Source organism: Strix uralensis, chromosome 3, assembly GCF_047716275.1.
Source record: "Strix uralensis isolate ZFMK-TIS-50842 chromosome 3, bStrUra1, whole genome shotgun sequence".
Classification (NCBI taxonomy): domain Eukaryota; kingdom Metazoa; phylum Chordata; class Aves; order Strigiformes; family Strigidae; genus Strix; species Strix uralensis.
This window is the reverse complement of record NC_133974.1, coordinates 87,347,937-87,365,391: the sequence shown is the minus strand read 5'-3', so window position 1 is coordinate 87,365,391 and position 17,455 is coordinate 87,347,937. Positions and strand designations below refer to the sequence as shown.

The window sequence follows — 17,455 nt, the reverse complement described above, 5'->3', positions numbered from 1 at the left end:
TGCTTGTTTAACTATTATTCTATTTTATTTCTTGACCTAATGTTTTGTAAATACTGGAGCTTTTAAGAACATTTTTCTCATCTGAGGCTCAACATGGAGGCACTGGAGAATGGGTTATTTTGTGGAAAATTCTATGGAAAGCTGTCTCTTGAAATGTAATTGTAGGTGCTTTGCTCACTGTTCTATTACTAGTTATTGAATCCTGTGATAATCTTCTATGAAACACACATCACAGTTTTAATCACTTTAATTATGGGAAAAAATGCAATTCCAGTTAAATGGGTGGAAATGTCATTTTATTCACAAAAGTTGTGACTACCTTCATGGACTACTGTAACTGGAGACAAAGCCCTTTGATAGGTGTTATAATTTAAAGTATTTAATGGTGACAATAATATATAAAGATTCAACCATTCAGAAGGGTCAATCTCACAAAGTCTCTATGAAACTGTTTGTCCTAGTTCTCAAAACTCAATACTCCAGTTGTTTTCCCTAACATGAAAAATAAATGTCTACATAATTTATCCTACTTTTGAATACAGTAAGCCTACGGCTTAAAAATTTAATATCAGGTTTACCAAATTCTACAGACTTTTTCTCTTAATTTGTAATTAATTTTTTCCATCTGCTAAAGCCAAATGAAACTGTTGAGCAACAAAGACGCAGCACAGAAAAATATAAAATACAAAAACATCCTCACTTTTTAACCCACTGCGTTGATACTCAAATGCCACCTTACCTGAGCGTACCGTTTCTTCAGATCTCTTAGCCTACCATGGCACTCTGTTCTGTAAGTCAGCAGTTGGTTAATAAATAGAATGTGTTTTTTTGTGGCTGGGTTTTGTTGGGGTTTTTTCAAATGACTTATAGATGAGCAATACTACCAATTAAACTATCCCATTTTACTTACCTATTTACATTTTCCCCACAGTTTTATACTGGGGGAAATATTTATCATCTCTCCTGTGGTCCCACAGAATCGCTCAAAAGGAATATCCTTGACATTAATCAATCCGCTGCACTATATTTTAAACTTTTTGCCTACTTTCACATATTTTCAACTTTTTTCAAGACTGCAAACATATCAGGGATATCATTTGTTTTTCCTCCCAGCCCCTTCCCCCAGACTTACAGCTCTAGAGCTGACTAGTGGGAAAGTCTTATAAAAGGCTCATTTGATTTTTCATAATGAACTGGCAACATTTTTGAAGGAACATGAGGAATACAGGACAAGAGAGAAATCTGGAGGCATCAGCTGAGTCAATAGCTTATTTTTAAGGAAGCTCTTTGAATGAAGGCCATTAATGATTTACAGAACACAGAAAGATCAGAAGTTCAAATAAGAAGTCTTGTTCTGAGAAACGAGTCTTCAAACCATTCTGCAAATGACAATAATGTGAAAAGAATTTGACAGTGAATGTCCATCCTAAGCAATGCTTTTAAATTTGAGTAAGAAGCTAGAATTCCTTCACAGGAAAACATCCCAAGAAACAGGAAGCCAAGACAAAATGAAATTCATACTGTACAGAAAAACGCTCAAAAAAAATTGATAAACAGCACGAACATTTATTGGGGATGCAAAGGCTTCCATTACTCTTCATTTACTCCAACTATCCTCTGGGAGCAGAAGGAGATAGCTAATATTTTTTTCTCTGGTGACTGAAAAATCTCCCTGAGGTCCACTTGTATAACCAGTACAACCTTACACATGCATACAGATGTGTCTAACAGCTATAACTTAATTTCGAGGTTTATAGAGAGAAGATAAATTCTCAACCAGGTTGCTTCCCTCCCTGGCAGTTACTTTGGGAGGTAAGGGAAATAAGCTGTTTGCAAAATTTGAAACAGCAGCAGTATAGCAGGTTGTCATTGTTAGTATGTCACACCTTTCTAATGCCCAATAACAATGCACAAGTCATCAGCTGCAACACAGTAAGACTTCAGGGCACAAATCTCCATGAATCAAATAATTTTTCTATATAGGTAGATCAAATAGCCAAGACAGTTACTGTATTTTTTTCCAACTAAAGAGGTCTACCCTTATTTAGCAGTGAAGTCAGAGTACATTTAGAAGACATGGAAACCTACTTGCTATACATTTGATGCTGTCATTTCTGTAGTACAAGACAAAGTGGCATAATTCACACATGAAAGACAAAGCAAATAACGTGAATCCAAATGCATCAAATAATAAAATATGCACAGCAATAAATCCTCTATATTACCACGCTCTTTAAATATCTGATTTGGAAATGTTTACGTATGTCAAACTAGACATATGTCAAAGCTGATTCCAGGAGGGGACACATATTTTAAATACAAAGAGAAATTTGGATGACATCACCATAACCCCAAGACTAGATATCATCCTTTCAGACTTCAGCCAGGCAGCAAATATCTTTTCTCTGGTGCTTTTCAGTGGGGCAGCCCATTCAAATTTTTTTGTTGATCCTTCAGCAGATTTTGAAACAAAACATCTGCAAATACCATTGATACTGTTCCTGACTATATGTGCAGGCACACAGACATTTTGAATCAAATAAAGGACTAGAGTTCAGAAGGCTTTTGTTCCTATACCCAAATTAATTTCTCCATCATAAAACCTCGGGAAACTCATCTGACCGCTCTGGATTTCATTTCACCTATCTGCAAAATGAAACATTTAATACCAAAGAGGTACTGCAAAGCTTGTTTAGTGTCCATTTCTCAAGTGAAAAGGTTCTTACTTTTCCATACTCTTAGCGAGGGTCTTAAAAGAAAAGAATGTGCATTAGAGAAGAGATAGCAGTCATGGAAGAGGGAAGGAAGGGCATGCGAGTTATTTTCAGGGATTAAAAGAAGTAAAGGAGGTCACTGGCTTTGCTTCATACAGTCTGACTTTTCAAACATGATTAAAAATAAGGCAGTGATGTTCACACCATTGTCTTACTCTGACATGGAAAAAGCCAGAATTCTTTAAACAGATTTCAGACTCAATTTCATATCCCTCATGCTAGCTCTGGAAGAGAATTAAATAACATTAACTCTCTCAAAACAGTGGAAGAGTTGCTCATCCCTGACAAGTAAGGAAGGAAATAAGTTCAAAAAAGATGGTTAGTTCCTTTTCTTGTCTTCTAATTTCCTTGGTTTAAGTGCTTAATTCAGAAAAATCACTGCATACTGAGATGACTGAACTCACTACTCACTCAAATGTGGAAATTTGATGAATGAATCACTGGACTTTTCTGTTTGCTCGGTTGTGTACAACTATGAGACTATGTAAATGATTTTTCTATTTGGAGGGAAGGAAGGAATGGATGCATTAAGAGCCAAACCAAATTTAATCATAGGAGAAAGAAAAGAAGCCATTCACATTGCAAATGGCTCATTGACAGCATTTCTAGCTAATAGATCTGATCCATCAGGATTATTCAGGTTTTTTCCATTCCATTTTGAAGCCAGTTAGCAAGCAGTTGCAGACAATTATTCAAAGTCTGCTGTGTGCAATGCATTAGCCAGTTTATAAATACGTACAACATATGCTTGTATACATGCATGTAGATATGTGAATGTATGCAGTAGGTCAAGCAAAAGGACAGGAGATAAAGCAGCTAGCAACTAGAAAAAATACCTCTTTTGCTAAAAAGAGAAGAACTGCAATAAGGAGACAAATCAACAATACTAAGCAGCAGTAGTTTCATCTCAGCATCATTTGATCAGGCTTCTGTGGCCAAACAAACAGCAAAGTAACCATAGGTACAGACATGCCCTGGCTGAGAAACGGTGAACACACGCACAAACACACACGCATCTGGTTTCCTCATACAGCAAACCTAATCACCTGCAAGAGTAAAGATTTGTTTCAATGTGGATTTAAAAGCAGAAAAAAAGTTTCTACAATTGTGCAAGAGAGATTCTGTAGTGTTTAACAGATTATGTATTTTGGTTGAAGTTCAAACCTGGATATTCTCAATTACTTGGGTTTGGCTTTATAAATTGTTAAGCATCATTTATGTACTTTGAAATTAAGAACAGGTTGTCTTAGTGTTGGTACTGTGTTAGTTTTCTGAAGCAGTTGTGTTTCAGAAGCAGTTCTGAGTCAGGCAGGAGCTGCTAAGGTACATTTTAGTCTGATTAAAGTCACTTTTTTTGAACTGAGCATAGTTTAACAAAAGAAGGTAAAAAAGGGAGAAAAGACTATATGTGCCTCTTACTACTTTAAATCTGACATGAGCTATATTTAAAGCCAAACTGAGTTGGCAGGTTTATAAGCCTGTTCAGAGTGTTGATGCTGAATTGATGACTCCATAGAGAAGATGAGTACAGTATATAGGTACCAGTACTTGCTTACTGGAAAAGCTAATCATATGAATTGTCATATTAATTCCTGTTTTGTTTTATAAAGATGAAAAGGCTTTGTGCGTATTTTCTTTATGCTTTCAACATCTGAAAGCATTAAAGAGAGTTAGTCTTAAGACAGAATACCAAAGTCATACAGAATTATATAAATTGAAATGGAACTAGCATCCTGGTTATTGAGATAGCATAAGGCTGTGAGCAAACTTAATATGCACAGTATCCCAAGAAGCGTCTCATTTTCTACAAACATATTTTGTTGAGGGTCCTCTCTGCACTATAACTTTACATGGATTTCTTCAGGTTTTTTTGTGTTTGGGTTTTTTTGTTTTTGTTTTTTTTTTTTTAAAGTATCATTGCATCTCAGTGATGTCCCTTGCCTACATAATTAGAAGTAAGAAAATATAAAAATAAACATAAACATTTCTTTCAAAATATCAATATGTAAATGTTGGTATGAAATTTCTTGGGGTTCTTTTCCTCCCCCTTTTGTTTTAAGGAAGAAAAGTGTCTTTCCTATATTAAAAAGAAAGTTGAGATAATATGCCAGTTAAAGTCAGCTGCCAGAATCATTAATCTTTTCTTTCATTTGCCAATTTATATTGTGTAACTATGGATTTTGTAATATTGTTCCTTAGAAAACAAAGGTCTCTAGAGATTTTTTCCTTTCCTCTAAAAAAAACCTGCCAAACATTTGCAATGTTTTGAATCCTAAGTCATCTCCCTCATCTCTAGTCCCTTGCCTCCTATAAATTCATATTAAACAGAAAAGTGTTCTATTGCTCCAGCTAGATGAAAATTAACAGCTTCAACAAGAACAAAAAAATCCCTCTACCTTTGAGGCACCATTTTTTCCCCACAGCAAAAGCCCAACAAAAATTATCCAATGTCAAGAACAGGAAATTATGTTTTGACAGGCCACTCTACCTCATTCATGAGAATTTTGACACCCTCCCTCAATATTAGGAATGCTTTTTACAGCTTTAATATTCATCAACAATGATCAATATTATCAATTGTACACATTGATTAGGAACACAAATGCACAATTTAGATATTTTATATTTTATGCCATACACTGAAGGCAGCAGACCCAGTAAATGAAGCAGAGCACACACTGTGACACAGATTGTTAAATTCAGTAGGCATTACAAACATAACTTTGCACTTAAAACAAATATTTTAGGAAAACTAAAATTTTTAGAGGACTGATGAACTCATGGAGTTAGCAATGACCAAAACCTTCACATATCAGGTTGCCATTTCAACCTCAGTTCACACTGTTATTGCAGGCCCTTATACTTACATGATTCAGTGGGTGGGTATTTCTTTAGTCCTGTCTTTCAGGAACAAAGTCCCTCTTAACAGGGGTGGCAAAGCAGCAAAATAATATGGCCATAACTAATTTAAATTGTAGTTTTGTTGGAAGGTGAATTTGAGCACTAAGATTTTCTCGATCTATTTTATAAATTAATTTTATCAGGTCCAGATTAAGGTATATTAATTGGGAACAATGAAGAAATTTTCCAAATCACTTCTTGTTGGTTATACCTTCTGGAAACATTAGGTAATCAGGGATCACAGTCAACACTACATCTTAAAAGTATTCCTAAAGATTTTCCTTCTCTGGTTTTAATATTTATTTGTCTTCCTATTTTTATTCTCCTCCTTCTCTAAAACACTAAAACTCTAAAACACTAAGTTACAGCCTGGTTTTGATTTGGGCTTTTTTTTTTTTTTTTTTTTTTTTGCATTGCTCTGATATATATGTAAATGCTCTACTGACATAACAATGCCATTTTATCTGAGGTGGCATAGGATTATGCCACAAGCAGGATGGAGATAGCTCCGTGCTTGGCAGACAGAACTTTTCTGATGATAAAAAAACATACAGTGTTTAAAAAGCCATTCTGCACAGACTGAGTCAGGCTCCAGCCATTTGAAAATCAAAGGTCAGGAAACGTAGGTTAGAGGTATTTTTGCTACCTTCACTGTATCATGTACAAAGTATTCATCAGCCACAGCTCACCCAGTAATCGGGGTTTACGTGAACCTAAATTCTGTTATGCATATTTAGAGGTTATGTCTCTGTTGAAGAATATTATTCCGATTAAAATATGAATTAATATATTTGAAACAGAGCTAACCTTGGGTTCTTTTTTGTCTCTGACAATTGTATTCTAACAGGCCACTCAGAGAAAAAACCAAACATATTTTAGCATGCCTTTTCTAATGCATTTTTAATTTGCATGTCATTTTAAAATGACAATTTTAAATAGGTTCAAACTTTCTCTCAAAAACTTGGCTTGAGGTATTTACAGTTCCCTAGATGCATTGGTGTTAGCTGCAATCCACCGTAATCTGCATGCTTTGCGTGAACGTGTAGGTTCTCTTTCTCAGAGTTTAATGCTTTTAATGTTAGTGTGGATATCATGCCCAAGCATGCCAGCTGAACTGTTATGTAGACACATAGACAGCTCTGTGTTAAACTGGGCATATAGAATATGACCATGCATAAAACAATGTCATGTAATTGTGTGCACTGGAAAGTCAGGCCCAGTAACATATCCAAAAGAAAAATATTTTTCTCTCTTAAAAAGCTTAACATATGAGCTTCAAACATATTAAATAATCCTTGGCCAGTTGAGCTTCAAGAAATAATAATGTGCCAGTAGACACAGAATACAGTGGTAGAATGAAATTCAACAGCAGTGACCTCACACACAAGCTGCTAGCCTCAGTGCTGTAAGAAACAGCTAAATGCCTCATACTAAAGCCCAACTTGTCTCCAGATGTTTCTATTAACACACCTCATCTTCACTGTCTAGTGCAATGGAGGCCTTCTGGGCAATCATTATTACTTAAAGAGGTTATAATTACATATGGAGGTAGTGTAACCATTGTGTCCTAAATAGTGCATTAAAATTTTTATTATGTTTTTTTCAATTTATTGATGTCAACCTCAGCCTTGTAATCTGTCTGCTCCCATGGTATGGCTCACTTTTATATTCATAATTCATGCAGGGTCAAAGTCAGAGTTATCTAACAAAATAAGAAATAATTTGTCTTAAACCCAGAGTGAATTATTTAGATATCTAAACAGAAACTACACAGATGCATTACTAGATTTCATGTACATATAATATTAACCCACACTCTAAGAATATAACGCATTATAGATCAAATGAAATACACGTGCATTTACAAAAACACGCTCTAAAAATAACAAGTGAAATTAATCTACAGGTCTGATTGGAAGTATTATCATGTGCTCTTTCTATTTTGGTGCTCAAGTCAAATTTAGGTTTCAGTTTCTATTATTTGAAAATTATGGAATAAAAATGCTCTGAAATACTTGTGTATTATAGAACCACCTAGCATTTTAAATGCTTTTTGATACAGTTTTATCTTAACCTCTGAAGAGCGTTCTTACTTCACTCAATGAATAAGAGCTCTCCCCTTAACATGCATGAACACAGGATTCCTTAACATCATCAAAAGCCAGTATAACTATGAATGGAAGAAATCCAGCCTTTGGAAAAGACAGAAATGTTCACAGGGGCTTTCATATTCTTAGAGTCAGTTACCAGAAAATCTCATGAAAATAAATTGAAAATTTGGGTTGAAGTGTCAGATTGAAAAGATCTTTACATGCATGTTTCAAACATTATGCATTTATGATTATATTCTCAACTTATCACAATACATTCCCTTCATAGTATTGACAGTATCTTTGTTTAGATGAGTAAAAATGGGTAGCATTGTTTATAAGAATCAAGTTTAAATGGTGGCAGCCTATGGAATTGATGGAAAGATTGTAATAAATAACCATATCAACTCTGGACACGCAAACCATCGATATTCACACATCCAAGCAAAGCTAAATAAACCATACTCATTTGGCCCAAGAACACACTCTCATGTCTGGAGGAGCTGTTCCCATCCCTTCTAAGGATTACACAAAGGCTTCATGGTGTTTCTGGTCTGGGCTGACCATTACCCTAGTTGATTCCTTTGGTGTGGAGAATGAACTTTTACCTCCTCAAAAGACTGATTAAGGTAGAACCATCTTTCAGGCAGCAACTGAGAAAAGAAGCAGGTGCAAGTTATCGCATGAGAAGTGTTCATTTAAGACAAAGTGCAGAATGGATCTGGCTCACTAAAGCTGTTTCTGAATCTAGCCTGATAAGGAAGACAAGAAACAAGGTAACAAGGCTGAGGAACAAACCAAAGAAGAGTAAAGAGGCAACACCTTTTTTCCTAGTCACTTAATCTCCATGTATAAGCACAGCGGGGCTTCAGCAGTAGGCTGAGGCGAGGCCTATACTGTGGAGGGGCTGATGGCAGTCTTCCATCAGCTGGAAATGATTATGGAAGGAATGACCTATACAGTACAAATTATTACTGGATAGTTCCCAGATGAGTTAATGCAATTGTGACCTAATTAAACCACATTCCTGACGTTCTGCTTTTCCATTTGCATATACATGACAACAGCAATATAATATAATAATCCTTAAAGTAAATCTTAAAATACAGCAAGGAAGAAAGCAACAACTGTAGTGGCAAATAAACATAAGAGAGTAAAAGCTGAAGTGTGATCCACATTAAAGTCACAGTCATGCCAAATGCAAACACTATAGGTCTTAGGAAACAATTTAACTAAACAGGTCAGGTAGACAATATGATGAAAGAAAAAAGACTACTGAACATAATCAGAAGCTGATGCACAATGGAAAGGCACTGGAGCTAATTACACATACACACACGCACACAAGCCTTTTACTTCAGCTGTAACAGCTCGAGAGAAATATCTTGAATTTTTGAGAACTACTCAGTGAAACCACCCCCTGGACATAAACTGGAGGTCAAAACAACATGCCACATTTAAAGATTTTAATTTCTGTATTTTTTCATTAATTTTATTAGCTACGTGATTCTTATCTTTTTTTTTAATCCTGAATTTAACGCTATAGCATTACTTTTGGGTATGATTGGATCCAGTTCTTTTAACTATATTGTTATCAGAGTGTTACTTAGCTGTATCGTTATCAATGCTGTTTTGTGTAACTGTATTTGCACCTTAAACTAATATCCTTTATCTTTTATTGTAAGATCTAAGAATAGGTCCTCTACCTAAACTGTAGAATAAGGTGCATAAGATGAGTTTACATTGCAGAATGTTAGACAGCTGAAGTTATGCAAAAAGTTATGCTACCAAGTCTGCTAAAAGTTATGTTACCATTTGTTCATACTAGCACTGAATGCCATTACATCCAAACTAATTTAAAACCAATGAAATAATTTTTTTTTTTAAGCAAGCAGCCCAACATCTTTAAAAGAAAAGGTAATGCTCTTGCATACAAAATCAATCGTGCAAATGGTTAAGGACTTGCAGTCATTTGGCAAATATTTTCAGAAAAGGAGAAAGACTTCATCTTTCAGGGAAAGATCAATTACCCATATTTCAGAAGAGACTTTCTGACATAACGAAACAGCCAGCTAAATTTCCATTACTGCATATTTACAGACCCTGGTATTTTGTCAGAGACAGGATACTAAACTAGAATGATCCAATCTGTTTAAGACTCTGTAAGCTTCTTCTATACACATTTCCTTTGCTCACCAAGTATTTACTTTTTGCTGATCCAGCTAATGTATACCTACAGTCTGAAATGTATTACCACGAGCAATTCAAGTCTGCATGCTGGGAGCCACACAGCGAGAAAAGAGACCTAACAGTAAAGGAACCAACAAAGGATGAATGACCAAAGAGTAGTGAAAGATGGAGTCCAACAGCATATTCTTGCCTTTCAGTTAAAAAGTGTTGTGCTGTTGTTTTCTGGTTTTTTCTTTTTTTTTTTTTTTAAACTACATACCTCTCTCCATTCTGAACTTTTCACCACTTTATTTCAATCATTAACTCAATTTTCACTTTAACTTTACAGTTCACTTTTGGAAAAAATCCAAACCATTGTGTGGAAGGTAGCAAGGTGGAGGAACATTTACTGTTTTAAAGGATTACCAGACTTAGGTGCTACATTTTTAGGTGTTGCTTTTCAGCAGTGCCATTGTACCATACTGTCTGCTATTTCTCTAAGTGTCATCAACTTGTCAGCTCATAAGCAGGTGTAAAGCTTTGTTCCTCCCCAAGTCTCATGTTCAGTGAAGCCAATGGAAGTCTGTGAAGAGTGTTGTGTCAGGAGTACCTTTTTTTTTGCAGGGAATTTAAAGGTAAACATTTCTCTTCAAAATTAATGTCTTTTGTTGCCACAGCAAAGCAAGCAACAACACATTGCTAAATGGATTATTAAAAGTCCTGAAAACAGAAGAGGTGCCTGGGAGGCTGCACTCAGGAAGCACTTAAAAGCCTAAAAATCATTGGAATGTGCAAGTAATGTGAGCAAATTATAAAATAAACCAAATAAAAATATCCTGACATGGGAAGATGAGTGTTCCATACCCAGCCACACACATCCTTAATTCCCCAGTTGATACAACAAATATATATTCTCATAATGCATTCAGATTTACTAAAGAACAGATTAAATTCTCAGTTTTTTTAAAATCAGTGATGTATACAATGCTATGATAGTGAGAGGCATTTCTGTCTATCTAGTCCTCACTAGGCATCACAGCAGGAAAAACAGGTGAACAGTTTCACCCCAAATCAAACCACCATTATATGGGACTGTTGTTTTAGTGACCTATGTTATCACTTCAAGCAAGATTATACTATCTGAAATCAGCTAAAGGATCTGTAGTGTTCTTAAGAGATTGTCAGCATACAATGCCTCCTTATGAGTGCAGTATGAGTAAACATAAACATAAACAACAATTTTCAGTGCTACGGCACTGAATTTAGAATCCGATGCTTCATTGTTTGACTGAGAGATAGCAGGAAGAATTGAAGATCATCTGACTGTATCTCAGGTCTAAAACAAACATCTCCAATTTGTGAATGATTCCCAAGGTGTTATTCCAAGAAGAGACAAATCATTGCAGGTAGAGGGGAAGAAAAAGAGAAAGATCATCTTAACTATTTCAGTGGAAGGGATCAGTGTTACAGTCTGGATTTATTTTCTTCTAAAAAAAGACCCTAATCTGGAAGCCTTCCAAGGAGATCAGAACTCAATACTGGGTAAGGTATTATAAGAAAGTAATAAAGCTACATGCTATTCCTTCATAGCTATTCAGCTGAATAGAGGTAGCAAGGCAGAGAATTAGGACCTTCAGGTTCACTGAATGCTGTTTCTGGTAATTCTAGTCAGGTTGTTTAGCTGTTGCTCCTTCAGGAATGAAGTGCAAGAAGTAACTAGCTCATTTCTGATTATAAGCCAGCAAGATTATATTGCTGCTGTTGCTATTGCCTTTTATCCTAGCACAGTAAACAAGACACCAGCTATCACATTGCTTTTGACAATAATTTTGATGCAATCTTGCTGTGGATACTGTGAACAAACTCTGTATCATTCTAAAATTGTATTAAGCATACCTGGAAACAACAGTGCTTCAATTTTTTTCTCCTGCTTAAAGGAACTCACATCTTGAAAGATTAGAGATAATTAAAGCCAAGTAAATGAAAATACAGAAAACAGAGAACATATTTGTTGCTTGGTAGAAAGCATGCTATACCTCCCAATTTTCAAAGATGATAAATTTTAATTATAAACCTGTTTAAATGTTATATACAGCTGTGTGAATTGAACATATAGCTATGCATCTTAGGACAGAGGACATAATCTAAAAGTTAAAAAAAAAAACCACCAAGTTGTGGACTCCTAAAATATAGAAGTATCTCTTTCCCTCCTCCTCTATATCTCCTGTTTTAATTCTTTTCCCTCCCCCCAAAACACTGATTTTTACTTTAACTTGTCAAGTATTTCAGAGTTTCTCAAATATTTAGCAATGATGATCTAATTGGAAAGTGCCAGGTTCTTTTTTATTACACTTTATCAATATTGTTAAGGGAATGATGTAATTGTTTGGGGTTTGGTGAAGACATTCCATGTCACTTCAGTGTTAATACCAGGCTGGAGCCTTCCTTGTCTGCCTGCGTAAGCTAGATAAACACAGACCTGTGTGCTTTCTTCTCATCTCAGGATACTTACTCAGAGAGATCTTGGAACATAAGTCTGTTGCGAGCTAAACATTTCAACTTCTCATTTTATCCATGTGCCAGAAAATCATTCCTTGGATAAACACTTTACATACTGACACTTTTAAAGTCACTAAACATGATAAATAAAGAGAGAATATATCATTTCAAAACCGATTAAACATTTTCTCACTTGTGACAAATGAACAGCTATACACTGTATGGAGTCCCTGGAGCAGACATTCCATTTTCTTTGTCTTTATTTTGTGTGGAAGATTAACTTTCCATTTCGGCTCATCTATTGCACAATTGAGCTTTTCTAAAATACACATTGCTGCATTCTCCTCAAATCATTATTCATTTTAGAAACATTTTTGTTGTTATTGCTGCAAGAGCTTTTCTTTTAGGCTTTCATATTTTTATGGAGATATCAGCTTTAACATTTTGTGCCCAAGCTAACAAGAAAAAAAAAAAAATTGTAGTTTTTACTGAAAGCTAAAGAAGTGCTATTGTGGGGTAGACCTGAACCTGTGGGGTAGACATGGGCTGAAGTTATCCACTTCAAAAAGAAAAATCCAAGCACATTAATCACATTAATTTTGCTCCATCTAATCCATCACTTTTCCTTGCACTATTTGCTTGTCTAGTCATCCTATGCACTGTTGTTCTACCTATGATAAGCCAAATGTAACTAATCTTTGAGTTTTTTAAGCTCTCATCTTCTTTTTCACCCACCCCCTGCCAAAAAGGATCCCAAACATTTTATTTTTAAGCCCAATTAAAGATCTTAGTGAAATAAATACATATAATATTAAAAATATACCATGAAGCTGTCTTCAATATTTTAACAAATACCACTAATCTGGTTGAGAATTTCAGTAGGAAGGTGAAGGAAGAAAGAGAAATGTAGAATATATAATAGTAAAAAATAACTTTGCCCTAATGTTGTTCTAGCATAATTCCTTGTGTGTTCCACAAAAGGTTTTGTATGGGATGTTATCCTTGCTAGATATTGACAGTAAAGAGGAACAATGAAGCTGAATATTCTTCTTTGACAGACTACCATGTAATAGGAGTTGATGCACTAAACCTAGGACGAAGAAAGAATTAGGACAAGTCAGAAGGAGCAGGCCGAGCTGAATAAGAATCCAGTGAGCAGTTTGCTTTCTTCCCCCATATTGTGGATGCTAGATATACAAATAGGAAGTTTTTGATATGATGGTTCCAGTGCAGTCAGGGAAAAAAGTAAGAATGGAGAGTGAATTAGACACCAGATGACATGAGAAGTCACAAGATTTCTGAACAGATTGCAGATTCCCCTTGTCCTTAGATATCTGTCAGCTTTGGATATGTAGTTTAATCCATTTGCCACAGGAGAAAAAGTTTCCTTAAAAGAGCAGTCAGAGATCACAAAAATCTCCTCTCCTAACAGCAGTTTCTTCTCTCAAAGTTTTATTGTGAAGGAGATTTTTAAGGATAAGAATTATGTAACTCAGCAGTTAAACAAACCTAAGAAATGTCAGGAATGTCTTTCATATATATATCCTTGAGCAAGAGGTATGATACTAAGCCAAAGCAGTACTCCCTTTGTTCCATTTTTTCCATCAGGATGCCACATCACTGATATACCACTCAAGGACCTACCATCTCCTTACAAGTAAGGAGGGAGCTTCTTGTGGCAGAGGAACATCCACTCTCCCCTTGGCTTCCTTTTCAGGTATTATCTTTAGTTCATAGCCCAAGGAAATAGGGAGAAGATGTAGTGCTGTACCAGAAAAGATGTCAACCACACTGTGGCCTTAGAGCAGGTAGCAAATTTGGGCATTGGTGCCACAGAATGGATAACAAACCATAGAAAAACTAGAACTTTTTATAGTGGTATATTTTACCAGAATCCTATTGAGAGACTTCATATATAATTAATATATTAATTAGCCTATATTCAGTGGCAGCTGTAGCTAGTACAAAAAGAAGATGCTATTTTTAGTGAAAAAAAAACCACAGGCTGTCAGTTTCACTAAATCTGGACTATAAATGGTGTATGTCATATTTGATCTTTTGCTGGGACAGATAAAAATCTGTCCCATTTAAACACTGCTTCTGGAGATCTTCTGGAGAACACTGCCAAAAAAATCAGAAGAAACCACAAGTTGTGCAATGCAGTGAAGTTCCCAATTTTGAAAACTCTCTCAACTGCACACATCTGTAATGAAATTTAATTAGGTATTTTGCTTTTTGCCACAAAAAATATGTGAAGATCTATTAGCAATTCTACAAAGGAAGTCACATTTAATTATACATACCATTAATATATTAAAAAACAGATTTCCATTCTTTATCTTAAAGCAGACATTTTATAAGCAACAGGAAGTGGTACCTAATGAATAGTAGTTCTCTGGGGAATGCTATGTGTCTGTCAAATCACCATGATTCTGGTGTAGTATGAAAAGTTTTCTCTCAGTCCAAATGGTATCTTGGGAATTTATTTTTATGTAAGGTACATGCATTTTCCAAAAGACAGAAGTCATGTGCATATTTCTCTAAAGGTAGCTTGCGTGTCTACATTCCTTCATTTTTTTTTTTTTCCTAATTGTCAAATTAAATATAATTTAGTTTTCTGAGTGCATTTCTTTCACTATTCAAAAATATGATAATGCTGGCTACCAACACAGCACCTTCTACCAAAACATATTTTTCAAAGAAGAGTTTTACGGCATTGTTCTTTCTCACCTTTTATGTGCTTCTGTCAGTGACTTCTCTTCATTTTCTTGGTCTATTTTAGCTGTAAAAATATAATCAAAGAATTAGCTACAAGGTGAAGGAGGAAGATGTTGTTTCAGGTTAATGTTAATTGTAAATATGTCATGTATAAAATGTATAGAAACTACCTAAGGATATACTCATGTACATTAATTCTGAAAGAAAAAAAACAAAAAAACCCAAAACCACACACAAACTACACGAATCCTGATATCCCTATTAAAAAACAAACAAAAACCACCACCACAAAAAAAAAAATCAAAGCAAGTTCTGAAAATTAAAAAAAAATGTTGCAGTAATATAAACAACAACCAAGTCATGAAAGTGACTTAAAAACAGATCTTAAAGAATGATTCTGAAAACTTGACAAATATGGGAACTGGTCTACCAAGAGGAGGAAAAGCTGAGTGAAGAGCAGGAAGGATTCAGTCTTACAGCTTTTCTAAAAATTGCTTGATAGTTACAAATAAAAGCTCTCTTTCCTCTCCCTGCACACACATCAGTTAGTGAAGTATTAGAGCCTTAGCAGGCCCATACTGAAAACATGACTTTTATTTATATGAAGGAAATTATCATTTGGTGATCATGTGAAGGAAATTAAAAATATGAGTCTGTCATTGACACACACGGGTGACAAATTATCTATTTTCCATGTGTTTTATCATATTTTATTTTGTATCCATTTCACTTAATTTAGATGGGTATTCTGATACACAAAATCCACAAGAACATGCATATTAACTTAGGCATCACCAATGTGCAAAGCAATAGTACAAACCACTCTATGCATGTGTGCTTAGGTGAGATTTATACCTATATAGTCATTCAGGTAGCACACCTTAAATCCCATTTAAGATCTGCTAGCTTTAGTCAAAAGCTTTTTAATTTGAAACTTGATCCCCTTTTTCAGTCTGCTGGACTACTGGCCTGCTAATTTGCAAGGAGAATTTTAGGATTCCAGAGTCAGTGGGTTTTGGGACATAAAGAGGCTCTGAACTGTCTCGGAAACATATGTCAATGGTACAGAATTCATACAGAAATCTAAAAAAGAAGAATAAACCTTTAAGCTATTTTTCATTCCCCCTTCCCTACACAGTTCTACAATAATAATTCATCAAAGTTACTTTTCTACATTGTAGACTCACTGCCTTTGAAAAAGGAAATCCTGATTGTAAATTTGGCAAAAATGAGAAAGGCAATGAAATTATTAGGGAACAATGATAAATCGCTCATTTTCTATTACAATGTTTTAATCAACAGCACTTTACAAACATATACTAATACTAAAATAGACATGTGAAATCCGTAGCAAAGATACACAAATGGAGTTTCCCTATTCTTTCCCCAGTCAGAACAAGGATCAGAGTTATGTTTGATGCTGCAAATGCTTTTTATTAGTAGTAATGTAGTCTGCTGAGTAGGGTGAGCAGTGCCTGGATATTTGCTGCAGCAAACATTGTATTTAGTAATCATTACTTGAAGACTCGGAGCTCCATCATTGTTTTGCTGAAAGTGAAAAAAATCTGAGCAAACCACAGAAAACTTGAGGGAGAGCTGGGTAAATGTTCTCAAGGAAATTCAAGAGCATGTGAAGCCTGCCTGATTACAGGTTTCAATACTGACTTGAAACTCAGCCCAGATTCTTCAAAAGGTTTGTGAGGGCCCACAACCCTTTTGAGTGAACTTGGGCCCAGTGCTGAGTGAATCTGGGCTGACTTAGAGTTTTTCTTGAAAGCCTTGACTTGCTTTGGATATTAAACCAGGTGAAATCTGGCAGCTTTGACAGAATTTCTTCTTTTTTTTTTTTTTTCTCTTCATACTTCAGTCCTGAAAGTCAAGGTATGACTTGTAAAACCATATGGTGCAAGAGAAGAAACTACACACAAATTCCCTGGATGGAGATCCAATATCTAATTCTGCATTAACACTTTCACTAAGTATCTGCAGATACAACTTTTAAAATAAATAATTCTGTTACTGAAAAATGTAATTTGGACTTCTCTCAGTTTGATAATGCTTGGAAATGGAGACTAGCATGTTCCAGCCTAGGGACAGTCTTTTATTACATACATCATATTCATAGGATATAATTCTTTTTATAATTTCCAGGACTGATGGGATATAACATCATCTGAGCTGTCTAGCTTTGGTTTTTTTCTTCCTTATTTCAACTGTTCTGCACATGCTTACAAACAATTATTTACCCACCACCAACGGAGCAAGTATTCCACAATTTACTTTTTGAAAGAGTGCAAGCACAAC

The 17,455-nt window shown here is 35.2% G+C and overlaps 1 protein-coding gene across 1 annotated transcript in view; it reads right to left on the bottom strand.

Annotated features, from left to right (window-relative positions):
* The window catches only part of FMN2 (formin 2), a 163,138-nt gene that overhangs the window by 18,168 nt on the left and 127,515 nt on the right, over window positions 1-17,455 (bottom strand). The window contains exon 16 of the mRNA XM_074864615.1: window positions 15,164-15,215. Coding sequence (XP_074720716.1) covers window positions 15,164-15,215 — 52 coding nt within the window. The remainder of the gene's footprint in view (window positions 1-15,163; window positions 15,216-17,455) is intronic.